This window comes from Ptychodera flava, chromosome 5 (assembly GCF_041260155.1).
Source record: "Ptychodera flava strain L36383 chromosome 5, AS_Pfla_20210202, whole genome shotgun sequence".
NCBI classification, from domain to species: domain Eukaryota; kingdom Metazoa; phylum Hemichordata; class Enteropneusta; family Ptychoderidae; genus Ptychodera; species Ptychodera flava.
Genome location: NC_091932.1, coordinates 19,405,494 through 19,418,312, shown reverse-complemented (window position 1 = coordinate 19,418,312; position 12,819 = coordinate 19,405,494). Strand labels below are relative to the sequence as shown.

At 37.7% G+C, this 12,819-nt stretch overlaps 1 protein-coding gene across 1 annotated transcript; it reads right to left on the bottom strand.

Moving 5' to 3' along the window:
• Positions 1–958: 958 nt before the first annotated feature.
• On the bottom strand, positions 959–12,816 carry LOC139132523 (gamma-aminobutyric acid type B receptor subunit 2-like). Its single transcript, XM_070698835.1, has 7 exons — positions 12,707–12,816; positions 10,785–10,904; positions 7,401–7,506; positions 5,494–5,616; positions 5,138–5,247; positions 4,537–4,659; positions 959–3,705 (listed from the first exon to the last, which is right to left on the bottom strand). The coding sequence occupies exons 1-7, from the start codon at positions 12,770–12,772 to the stop codon at positions 3,487–3,489; spliced, it is 867 nt and encodes a 288-aa protein (XP_070554936.1). The 5' UTR covers positions 12,773–12,816; the 3' UTR covers positions 959–3,486.
• Positions 12,817–12,819: the final 3 nt, after the last annotated feature.

Here is a 12,819-nt window from a genome sequence, read left to right as displayed (position 1 = left end):
CCAGGTATCTTACGAACACCTGAACGACATGGGTATTTACGAATATTAATCGTAATGGTCTACGGTTAGTGCCTCTATGCCAAGACATAAATGCATACCAAAAGTTGTATTTTTATGGTAGGAAATTTGAGATTTTGATCCAAAATAATGAACCCTTGTAAATGTTAGATTATGGATGATGGTAATAATTTGCAGGCGAATACCATTCATTTTTTCAAAAGAAAATCAGAATTTTGCGCCAATTTTCCCACCGAATAACAGTGTCGCACGTCGAATTAGTCTTCCGTTTTTTATGGCCTTGTTGGTTTTTTTAACCATGGAAAAAGTAGCCCTTAACCGTAACATTTTCTGCTTGTTATTGGACAGGTTATGTTAATTTTTTTCCATACAAACACCTGACTTTACACTTTGTAGCATAGTTCGAGGTCCATTCAGCAAATGTGTCTGTCTTTAAAGTAGCCATTACACAGTAATAACTAAATCCATAGATAGTTTCTCTACTGTCTGTGGTATATCTATATCTCATATTTGCAAGATGCGTTTAGGCTTTAGAGTGCTCTTTGCATACGTTCATACATACACACATTCAATTTCACCATTTCACGCTAAAGTTGAACAAAGGAGGCGGCGCCCGAAATGACTGAATCATTATATTATTTTCGAGGGTAAGACTTGACATACACTTTTAGAATATCTTCGAAAACATATATCTAGGAATGAAGTCAAACGTGTATGTAAGTCAATGTTTATCATGCAGGAATGAGATTATATGTGCCATATATTTGCATCGCTCGTGTTTAAGGGCATTACCCTACCTTTCAAACATATCCATACATAGTTGTCACTTGTAATGTTGACCAAGCTAGGCGCCATCAGAAGTCGCCGATCCATTTGATATTGTCATTTAATTTACAATCATGATGATGGTGACCATAAATGAACACATCACACGGTGAACTTGCTCGAGGATAAATAGTCATTTATTTGAAAACATACGAACAGAGTTCCCATCCGTCAAGAGTAGCCTATATAGCAAAAACGTATCTGTACGCTATTTTCACTATATGTGTGTAATTTTCTACCAATTCTTGTCGCTCATCTAAGCAAATCGGACTGTCCTACAATGAAAACGTGCAGTGTGCGAAATGTGAACTACTGTGGTGAAATAAATTACAAATTTTCAACTAGTTTAAAGGGTCTATAAAACAGTCTCATACTCAAACATTCAGATCGCTTCAAGTGCTACACGGGACGTAATATGTTATATTCGCTGTAGTTATTGCAGGCATTAGCTGCATCGTAGACGGATAAACGTACGGCATTGGCACTTCCAAAAAGTTTGACTTTGACAGTCGACTTTTTTCGCTTTTCCGAAGATTACCCAATCATGTCTATAAAATAAAGCATTTCAGCTCTCCAACGACATTGACAATGGAACAGCGCCTATAAAACACAACATCGTGAGTTTGTTTTGACGAGAACCATTTCAGTCTTGTTTAAGATCCATTATCTCTACTTTGAACATGAATTGGGTCCACACCCTCCCCCCACTCCTGCCGTGCGGTCCACCACCGCAATCCGTGTCTTACCTGGTTGTACATATGACGGATAAATTGTTGAACTGAAGTTTCATCCAAAAATCACAAGTTTAGCTGGCCACGAAAACTTTACGGTCAAAATATCACAGTGAATACCTCCCATAAAATGCTCCCAATGCATATATAAATGTGGGAATATCATTTCATTGACCCTATAATGCAGCAGAAGTATACTATGTGACTCGGCAATAGTTGGAAAAGATATTTCTTGAATACTATATCATCAACGGACCTTCAATCCCTTGATGTTGGCGAGGGAATTCATATCGCATAGTCGTCAAAGGTGGCGACTAAAGTATGCAGAGCCGACGAAAAATTTTTGACATATTTTCATGTTCCTCTAACATTAGTGAAACCGGAAAGAATGAAATAAACATGCAACGTCGGTTCCATAAGGCTATCTTATTTGTGAAATCAACACTTCTTAGCTTTTATACAAAATAGAATTTCGCACAAACGTTCTCGCAAAAATTACAAAACGAATACAAAATTACATAGAATACTGTAAAAATATTTGATGCGCCAAAAATCTTACAAATGTGTGAATGTGTAAGTCGTAGTTTAAAGGTACTGTCACCTATTCCAATTTTGCCATAGTCACATGGAAAGAGAAAATCTAACCAATCACTGATTTTAAGCAGGTGGCCGCTTTTTAAAAACAGCGCCCTCACATGGGCATTTTGAATACCAAGGAACGCCCCTTTGACAATAGGCATATATAGACTACAGGTGACTGTTACCTTTAACCGTAAAAATGTCAAGGTGCGTCTTTGTTTATTTGAGCGTTTTAACGTTTCTTTTTAATTGTGTTTATCTATTTATTATGACTTATAATTTGATCCAGGCTCCAGGCCCGTGGAAAACACGTCAAGGATTTACTATAAGTATATAATTAGAGATAGTGGGAAATGAATAGAAACAGGAAACGACCATGAAATGAACAGATTGTTTATGTATAATAAGGATAGTATGTTTGTTACCGGTAGAAATAGCATTGCGTTTGCCACATATATATCATTCTGCCATCAGCGTTTTGGACATATTTTATTTGTGGATTCTCTGACCACGTGATTTAAATGCTTCAATCGTAACACAGTGGCAATAAATTCCGAGATAACTAACTCCGAATTTTGAAAAAACAATTTGAATATTGATGACGGATTATGGCATCGTTGATAATCAACTCCCAGAAAATGTATCATTCTTTGTCCATCGATACACTTTACGACAGCATATTCGTTAATTAACAAACTTTGGATATTTTTGTACTGAATATTCTTGTATTTCTTTTTTCCTTCGCCTGAAATTATTTTTAAATTGCCAAACAGATTTGGCCCACGTAAACAATTGTTTGCGATGTTTTGCACTCATTATACCGATACTCATTTCTTTCAATAGGATAAAGGATTGTAGGCCTTACCGAGCGAAACTGGTTGAGAGAAAAAAAGTTGAATAAAGCTATCACAAGCCACATATTTCGCATGTTCCCATTCAGACTTCTTGGATTATTTTAGTCAGGGCGGTCTTATTGCACAGGTGTGCAGGCTTCACAAACAACCGGGGACGGTGACACATGTACACTTTGTCGAAAATTAGCCAGTTTGCAGTTGGAATCGGAGATGATTCCAGGACAAATAATCGGTTTTGAAATTCAGGAACAGGGTCAGAATATGAGAACACAATATGGAATTTTCTATGCCGTACTTTCTGGTTAGATAAGGCACATAATTGTTTTGAATTTCAACAACATGCAAAAACTTCGTACATCTCGTGAATAGTAAACAATGGATTTTTGAATATGGTAGAAACAGTAGGTTGCGAAAAAATCCTCGAAACTATTTATGTAGAAAAGTAGATCGCCCTCAACGTTCAAGTGACAGACTAAGTGTTAAATTGAAGTTGCTTGTATTTGCTCTTGGTCGTTCAATGACATATTACCCGCTGTGTCCTCTGAAATATTTCTTGCGGGACATTTGTCCTTCTTGTCACGTACATCGATCCAACATCCGCATGCGCACGGCTCCGCTGCGCCACGATTCGCGGCGTTGTTGTCCTGACTCCCCAGCAGACGGTACATTTCCTGGAGATCTGAAAGCTGCGTGAGTTTCTGAAATGTAAGTAGTATACCACCACAATAAAGAAAGATTTAAGTCTACCCGAATGCTTCTTCTGTTGTCACTTAATGACAGACCATATGATCAATATACATAAATTACACGATGCATATACAACCAGTACTGATCAAAATGGCATGTACTGCTCGCATTGCCTACAACGCCTCGTACAATCATTTTCTACCCTAAGGTGTTCAAGAACACGCCCAGGAAAAATCAACGAAAGACAGCGAAAGACTGGTCTCCCATGCACAGTCAGTTGTCCCCTGCGGCTGAAAATCTCATACATATCTCGTTTTCATGTAACCTATCGTAAATCTATACATTCTCTATCAGTTTTTGATTCGTTGAGATTCCGTTCACCAAGAAGCGAGATAACTTTCTACATCACTTATCTTCACCAATTGTTCATGAATGGATTTCGTTGTCCATTGTCACGGACTGGAAAAATTGTTCTTCATTGTACGTATGTCAGCGATATAAGAAGAATTATTAACACACAATCTCAATTATCGTTACATAAATGACACGCTATTTTATAAGGCAGTGCCATAATTATATTAAAGTAACAATCTAATGGTATGCAAGGGAGCTATAGCTTATTTGCTTATGGGCAATGTCTGCATGACGAATTTCAAATTTGAAAACAATCAAAGCTCGCCCACGAAACTTATCAACACACAAAAAATACATATATCAGTAACACGCAGCATAGAAGCATTGATTAAAATAAAACGCATGCGCACCTATACGTATTGGGTACATTTTTGCGTGCAAGCGGGCATGCGTGTATACGCATGGCATTTTAGACTTTTAGTACACACCTTGGCCAGTTCTGATCGAAGTGCCATCTTGTCTTCCACTTTCTCCAAGCTCATAGACGATGTGCAGTGAAATCTCGTCCCTACAGCTGAGTCATTCGACTTCTTGGAACACTTCGAGATAATCTGAAATAAAAGGATGCTTTTCTCATGTTATCCTTGACCCCATTGGTCAGTCAGATTAGTGGTTAAAATATAAAGCGAATCACGCAGAATCATATGAAACCAGGCAAGGAAAATAATGTCTTAACTATATTTGTACTACAACTCTAAACTATTTTCTTTCAAAACCCCCCCCCCCCCCATAATCTTACGATTTTTTCCTGCTTACTTGGAGTGGTAGTGTGTAAACATTGAAATAATTTTCAGATGACATAACCAATTTTCGGTGTGATATATTCACATTCTTTCTTTAACTTTGCATAATTTTCAATAGTTATAATATGAATATTTTTGACGATCATTGCGATTACGTTCTTTTGTAATATCGTCAAAAGCGTAATCGATGCAAGGAAGGCTTCAAAATGCTGTTTGAGCTCATTTCTACTCAAGGTTCACACAAAAAAGTTCGTGTTGACCTTTTACCTCTAAAATATCATCCTACCTTTGGAACGAACACCAAGCACAGCGTGTTTGTCGTGGCAACAAGAAGGACGGTCGAAACTAAGGAATACCGTATTGTAACGTTGTTCACAAAGGTATTTACAGTAAGTGCTGAAATGAAACAATATATTCATTCTTAATTATGGCAAAAATTACAGTCTGTCTGTTAAGTTAATTTCATAATATATTTGGCGAACAAAGAAGAAAAAAAATTGCCGAATGCCTAAGAGCTGAACGTCGCAATAAAGTAATATTGGCTTTATTCCTATAAGCTTTGTTGAATAAATGATGCTGTCGATGGCATCGTGACAAGCAAATAATCTGTGGCTGCTGAGAAGAAGAGAAAACGAAATTTACCGATAACGCTGACAACCAGTACGTTGTATACGGATAATCCGATAAAACTGCTGTCGTTTAATGCCGGTATGGACACCTTGCGTGTTGACCATGCCAAGTAAACGCCACAAAGAAGAAACAGTCCTGTGTGCAATACAGAAAAACGAGTTGTCGGGACAGTTCTGAAGAAATGTGTAGTACTTTATAGAATGGAATCGTGAGATGTAGATGGTCTATCGTAATATGTACGTCAGCGAAATGGCTGGCCGTGAAATCGAATGTGTCAAAAATAACAAAGACGTTAAATTGTTCACAATGGGTAAACTTTAATAATCTAGCTACATTCGATAGTAATCACGTTCAAGCTACACCTCATCATTTTATCAAAGCAGCTAAAATGGTATCACCACCACAACAACAATTACTCCTCCCCCTATAATGATTGCCCCTCTGGACAATTACCTCCCGAAATGCAACCACCCCCATCAATAGCTGTAATCATTTCTAAATTGTTGGTAATGATGCATAATGCAACGGCAGTTAATAGTTGACGACATCAGCATTATACTTTGAGAATGGAAGGCTACCTATATACACTATGAGTCAAGGGCGAAGTTGATATAAGCTGAATAAAAAAGACTTAGAGCCACATCATCAAAATGAGCTTTCTATGGATTTTCAGTGACTTCACCATTTACATACAGACAATTTGATTCTTTTTTCTACATTTTCTTCCATGAAGAGAACTTCATACCTGCCAACTGTGCTTTTTTGCTTTCTTGACTCTGTGAGAATATCCCGTAACGTTGACAGTGTCGAGATGGAAAAAAGGAATTCGCCCGTAGTCCCTTGATGAGCATTCAGAGGATTACGAGAACGGGCAGATTATGATAGCCGGGGAGTCTGGTTAACGGGCAGAATATGATAGCCGGGGAGTTTGCAACACCTCCCCGAAAACCGGGATTCTGCAGCGAGGACAACGACCCTTTTTCATGACTTTAAAAATCGAAGCACGTAAGACTTTCTTAGGGGAATAGCCCATAAAGTGGGGTTTTAGAACATTAAATTTACGAATGTAGTTAAAGATGAAATTATCCAGGCTGATACTTAATTTGCAAACTTCACAGGCAGTGTTCTCTTAAACTTAAAAGAAACAGATACCCTTACAACATTAATTCACATGTTCCTTTTTTAGTAGCAATCAACATCTGAAATACGAAATACTCAATTTCTTACGTACGTTTTAATTTAAAAATGTCTCCTTCATTTCATGAAATGACAAGATACGACGGGCGGTTATAGGGGAGCGGGCTACGGTTCAATTGAGAGGGGGCATTGTCCGGAGGGAAGCAATTGTCGTCATAATTTAATGTGTCACAAAAAGCCATTGCAAAAATTATTTGTTTGGCTGAAGAACATAGTAGGCAGGCTAATAGACTATTTTGTTGGTAAAGCAAGGCCATGTTATCGAATATTATTCGCTATTTTGGTTTTCTGTTTGTGAATTTTTTCCTGTTTGAGTGTTCCCCTTTTCTTTGTTTGTTTATATGTCGCTTGTCTGTGTTATGGCCAAGCAAGTTTCTTTAGTAGTAATTAAAGGCCTTTGAGATCTTTCCATTATTTTTTTGTATATCAATTGCAACTTCTTATTCCACTCCCCAAAGAATGTTGATACACCCGCTATTCAGCTTGTCAACTTAGCATCTATAAGTGTGAAATGCATTGTTATTGTTTACATTTGAATTCTTGTCCAGACCAGAAGTCATTTTTCAACAATAACAATACAGTTTACACACGTACGGGCCGAGTTGACAAGCTGAACGTGTATATCAACGTGCCTTGGGGAATAGGAAAAGGCATTCAAAACAACAGTGGTGAAAAAATTATCAAAAGTTAGCATTACTGGCCCTTTTAAATTATAAGATTACCTTTGTAGCTGTATAGGCTAAGGGAGAACGCCGTGGAGTACTTGTTTTCACATACATGCCTGCTATATATGAGTACAACATCTTCATGGTCGATGACGATATTGTCCTTCAACGAAGAAAAAAACACACTCAGGTAAAGCCAGGCGGAATAAATAAATTGTTTCTGTGAATCGCCGCTTCTATTTAGCTAATTTGGATGATTTTTTTACTAAAATGGCGGCAAATTTATACTAGTCTTCTGCTTTGCAATTATTTTATTGTTGTCGGTTAGTCTCTTGAGTCTTCACGTCCGCGTGACTACGAATGAAACTTATGTATGAAGTCCGGGCAGAAATACTATCAACAAGATGAATGGCGTCAGTATTTCACGTGGTACAGTGCAACGGGAATCGACTTGAAGTTTCAGCATTACCATCATTGTTTAACCCTTTGAGTGCTGTAATTTTTCCAACCAAAATTTCAGCGCAACATTTTACCAATTTTTATGAATTTTTCTTAGTATTTTTTTATAAATTTGGATCAAATGGACATCACGTTTCATTGGCTACAGTTTTTCTCCAAAATTTTGTCAAAAATCTGAAAAAAATTGACTGGGGCACATTTTATAAAGGTGACAAAAATTGACTTTGGCGCTCAAAGGGTTAATACGATCACCAGCATCCGAAGTGACGGCCCCAGTGCTCAGTGTTAGTTGGCGATGATACATTCGGTTTATTTCAACAAGTTACTGACATGTGATAGAAGGTGCATCGATGTGAACGAGAAATATATTGAAAGCATACAGACTATCATAATGGGAAAGCCGCACGGTTGCTCCGATGTCAAAGCCGCGGAAGGTGTCACGTGTTCAGTGTGCCGGCACATGTTCAATTGTGCTATATACAACCGTCTCAAGCGGTTTGAGCAAGCATTCCAGAAACGGGCTAATGAAAAATGAGAAAGCTCAAATGTCAGACCCCACTTTAAGTATTTTAAAAGGCCAGTAATGCTAACCTTTGATGGTTTTTTCATTATTTTTATTTTGTATGCCAATTGCAACTTCTTATCCTACCCTCAAAATAATGTTTAAATACCCACTATTTAGCTTTTCAACATAGCGACTATATACGTGTAAATGAACTTAAAATTTGTTATTGTTTACATTTGAATTCTAGTCCGGACCAGAATTCATTTTCAACAGTAACAATGCAGTCTACACACGTACGGGGCTGAGTTTACAAGCTGAACACTGTGTATATCAACATGCCTTGGGGAGTAGAACAAGGAATTATGGTTCACATTCAAAACAAAAAAGGCGAAAAAAATTATCAAAAGTTAGCATTACTGGCCCTTTAAAATGACAATACTGTGTAAATGTGTAAATGATAAGAATCTGTTCTGTCAACACTGACTGTATATGCAATGCCTCTATTATTGAGGACAACTTGTAAAATCAAGACTGAAGTTATCAGTAACAAGTAAATAGTGGGAGGATTTGCTGGTTTGGGAAATAAAATAAAAGAAAAATTCGCACGCAGCCCAAGTATCTTTCCCTAATAATCGAGAAACTATAATTTTTCTCTCTCTTGCCTATGAAAAACAGACGACAAATGATACACCATTTCAAAAGCTCATCAGTAATTCTATGCGGCTTTAACCGTACGTTTTGTAAGGGTTAAAGGTCAAACGTGAAATTCTGATAGGTTTCTTTGCCAATAGTGTTGTCGCGATATCATCGGGAAATCAAACAAAGATACTTAACAATTAGCTGTGTCGGATTGCAAATTAGAATTGCAACTATTGCATCGGCAATTTTCGTGTCATTTAATACCGCAAGTGTTCAAACCAATTTGTCAGATTTAATGAAAGTTTTGCCTTAAAATTGCAAACCACAGACATCCTGGCATCATGTTTTCTTTCCATCGTGTAGGCTTGCCTTGTTTGAGTATTACGGCATTAAATCATATGTATGCTGTATGTTTTCCTTCCGTTAAATAATCACACTCTATAAAAATACACCGCACAATCGCTTTAAATTTTCACTGATTACATTTTTAAGCAATAAAACGCCACAGGCGGTTGTACACGAGATATAACAAAAGGGTGTACAATTACACGTTTTGATGTATGGAGCGAACTGAATCGAGATCGCTTGTGTTGGGTTATTGCTATTGCCACGATGTCAATGCTTGCACACCTGCCATTTACAAGATGGTTTTAACATCTTAAAAGAAGAAGCCAGCTTTTAAAACTGAGCGACCGAAATCGACAAGAAATTCAGCAGCCCTGACCGAATCTATTCACAGGGAATATATAGCACTCGCACTTGGTTTATGGTATTAGAAAGTGTGGCAAACGACAAACGTGACAACGCCATTTTAGTGAAGCAAAAGGTAAATGTTCGAACCAGATGGTTCTAAAAGCGAACTTTTAAAAGTTTACGCCGCTCTATAAAATATATCCATACGTTTCATCATTTAATCAGTCCTAACGCCCATTTTTCGTTTTATCACATGGTTGGAGGGACTGTGGTATTGTCTTAACTTCTTTGTTTAGCCAGTAGCATTCTTAGTTTAGGATCCATTTGGCATGGGTGTATATCATTATTTTAGCACAGTCTGAGCGATATTCTAATAGGTAAAAGGGTTGGGGACTCGTTTTCACATATCACCGGTTACTTTATTAGGGCAGTAAGCAATTCGAAAAAAAAGACAAAATCTTACTTAAACATTCCTCATTGAAACTTTAAACCGATCTCTCACCAACTCAAGAATAAAATTCGAGGGTCACTGTGCAAAATTTGGTACTAGAGAAACAAATTACCCGACATTTACCGATATTTGACATTCAAAATGGCCGCTATAACTGTGTTAACTCTATGCGCAAAATTAAATAGTCGATTTTCAAAAAATTAAGCCGGTGAATATTTTTTCTCTCCCCAAGACCTTTAAAATGAGTCCCCACAAGTGGTAGTTATTTTTGAAGATAGTCAGTCAAGCATGTAATATGATGAGCTGTACCTGTAGGCTGCAACAGGCACACTTCCTTCAAACGTTTCCTATATCTCGGAATGACGGAAATAAATGCAATTGAATCAAATTGATGGAGGCCATCACATCTAAGGCATGATTCATTTTCCATATCTAGTGATTTGAATGACCCAATCATTCTGATCGTCGTCAAATTTTAATACCGTGAAAGCTAATTAATGTAAGTCATTGACTCAACAAACAAACACAACAAAAAACATAGTGACAACAGACCTAAATGTAGTTGCCAGTAATAACGGTACACACATTTTACAGACTTGAGTTGACAAGCTGAATGGTTTTTGCCCTGGGGCATTGCATATGACGAGCATATCGGAAAACAGGAAGACGTTGATATTATAGATAGTCAACCTACCCGTAATGTAACAAATGAGACATCAACTAATGGATCGAACACCTCCCATAATGCCAAGAAGCAGACATCCACAGCTAATAGAATTCCAATTAAGCCAAACAAATCGGCATCTGTTATCATCTGCCAGAAAAAAGTACCAACGATTATCAGATGTATAATGTATGCGGTTCTCGGTCAGAAACAGTTTTAATACAGTACGTCATTAAAATCACATCGCGTTAGTGCAAGTCTGGATTTAATCGTAGTCGGTGTCATGAAGTTCTGCAAGCTGAAAAAAGGGTGGTTTCACGCTGTTTCATCGAGCAAAAAATCGAGCGATGGACTGTGCGGCCTCCATGGTTACCTGCCTACCTGCAATTACAGCATAGAACGTTTAAAAAAGGTTGATTCAGAATGCAACACTAAAATGACAATTTGTACACACTTCCATAAACATTCCATCAATAAAATAAATGTTGTAATGATGAATAGTAATTTGACAAAATAACTAAATTCATACACGCAGCGCAATAATGAAAAAAAAAGTAATCTTCTTTTACTGGTTTTCTGCCAGCAGAAATTAGCGATGTGTTTATTACTGCTAATCGTCTCCCTTCGGGCAATTGCTAGCGAGAGGACCTTGGGATCAGTAGCTCAAAGTCTTCAAAGATAACACCGTATATTTCTTATACATCGATAATACATATTGCCAGCTGGTGTTGCCCCTTCTCTGCTTGTGTTTGTAAAGACACCTTCTACATATAATCTGTACAGTAGTTATTTACATACAATTGAAATGCAACCTCGTTATATCATCCACTGTACCATACGTGATCAAAACCCACTTACACTGCTATTATCAATTTATGGTTTTGTTTATAATTTATTGACTCATTGATTACTTGGCGAAAGGTAACAAGTATAGGTATTACGCAATAATTGCAAGGTTGACGTCAACTTCAAAACGTTAGCATAAATTAAACCTTATGTACACGCAGCATCAACTGTGCATTCTCGTGACTTTAAGGTTGTTGCTAATAATTTAGGACAGAGATTATTTCGTTTCAGTGCGACGACGAAACTATCGCCATCCAATCTCTTTTGTTTCAGTCATGAAGTCAGTTCTGCCACGATCAGCGCGTATCTTTGACTAAACGTAAATAGCCTGCAGCATAGAGGCTGTTGTGTTCTTTGTTGCTCTTGAACAGGTCACGATATAGGAGTTTTGTTCCTCGTGCACGAAATTCTCGGCGGCAATTCCGCCTTCCTGTTTCACACTCACACGGATAAGCAAAGGGGTCTTAATCTTCCTTGCCTACAAGCTTATGAAAACACACAGAAAACGTCTGTGAGAAAACCCGGGTGGCAGAACACACGTCTTGCAAATGTGCAGTCGGACATGATGAGTCAACTCTCTGCACCAGTTTCCCCTGTGGACTACCGTATGGTAAAATAGATATATTAAGCCAGGAAGAATAATATACTTTAGTGAATTTTGAATTTTTAAATTGCAAATGCAAGAATCCGCCTTGAGGACGTTAAAAAGACGATACTGCAATCGTTTTACTTTTAGGACACGTTTTTACAGTTTGTTTGTTTGTTTACATCTGGGAGCTTGTGGAGGTTGAGAAGAATTCGTTCTGTCAACACTGCCTGCATATGGAGTACCGCTGTTATTGTGGACAGATTCTACAGTCTGGACTTCAAGTCATTGTTTCAGTCAGTGATTCGTAAGAGTTGTTCAAAAATATTAAAAATCGATCGCCTCCTCTGTAACTTGTGACTGAAAACCCCCCAATCCCCAAAAACAGAGGAACAATATTTTTTGTCTCGCCCTGGGTAATATAGAAATCATCACATTTAAAAGATAAACGTAAATAACAACCAACAATCCACCAGCTCTCATACCAAGTGAAGATTTTTCATTGACACGATTAACTTACCACTTTTAAATTCTTCCTTTTCGTAGCGATGAATATTTGATGGACTCGCCACGTCTTGGCAAACATGGCGCCGAAGGCCAGAGTGTAACCGACCGAAAGCGTCCAAACTTCCA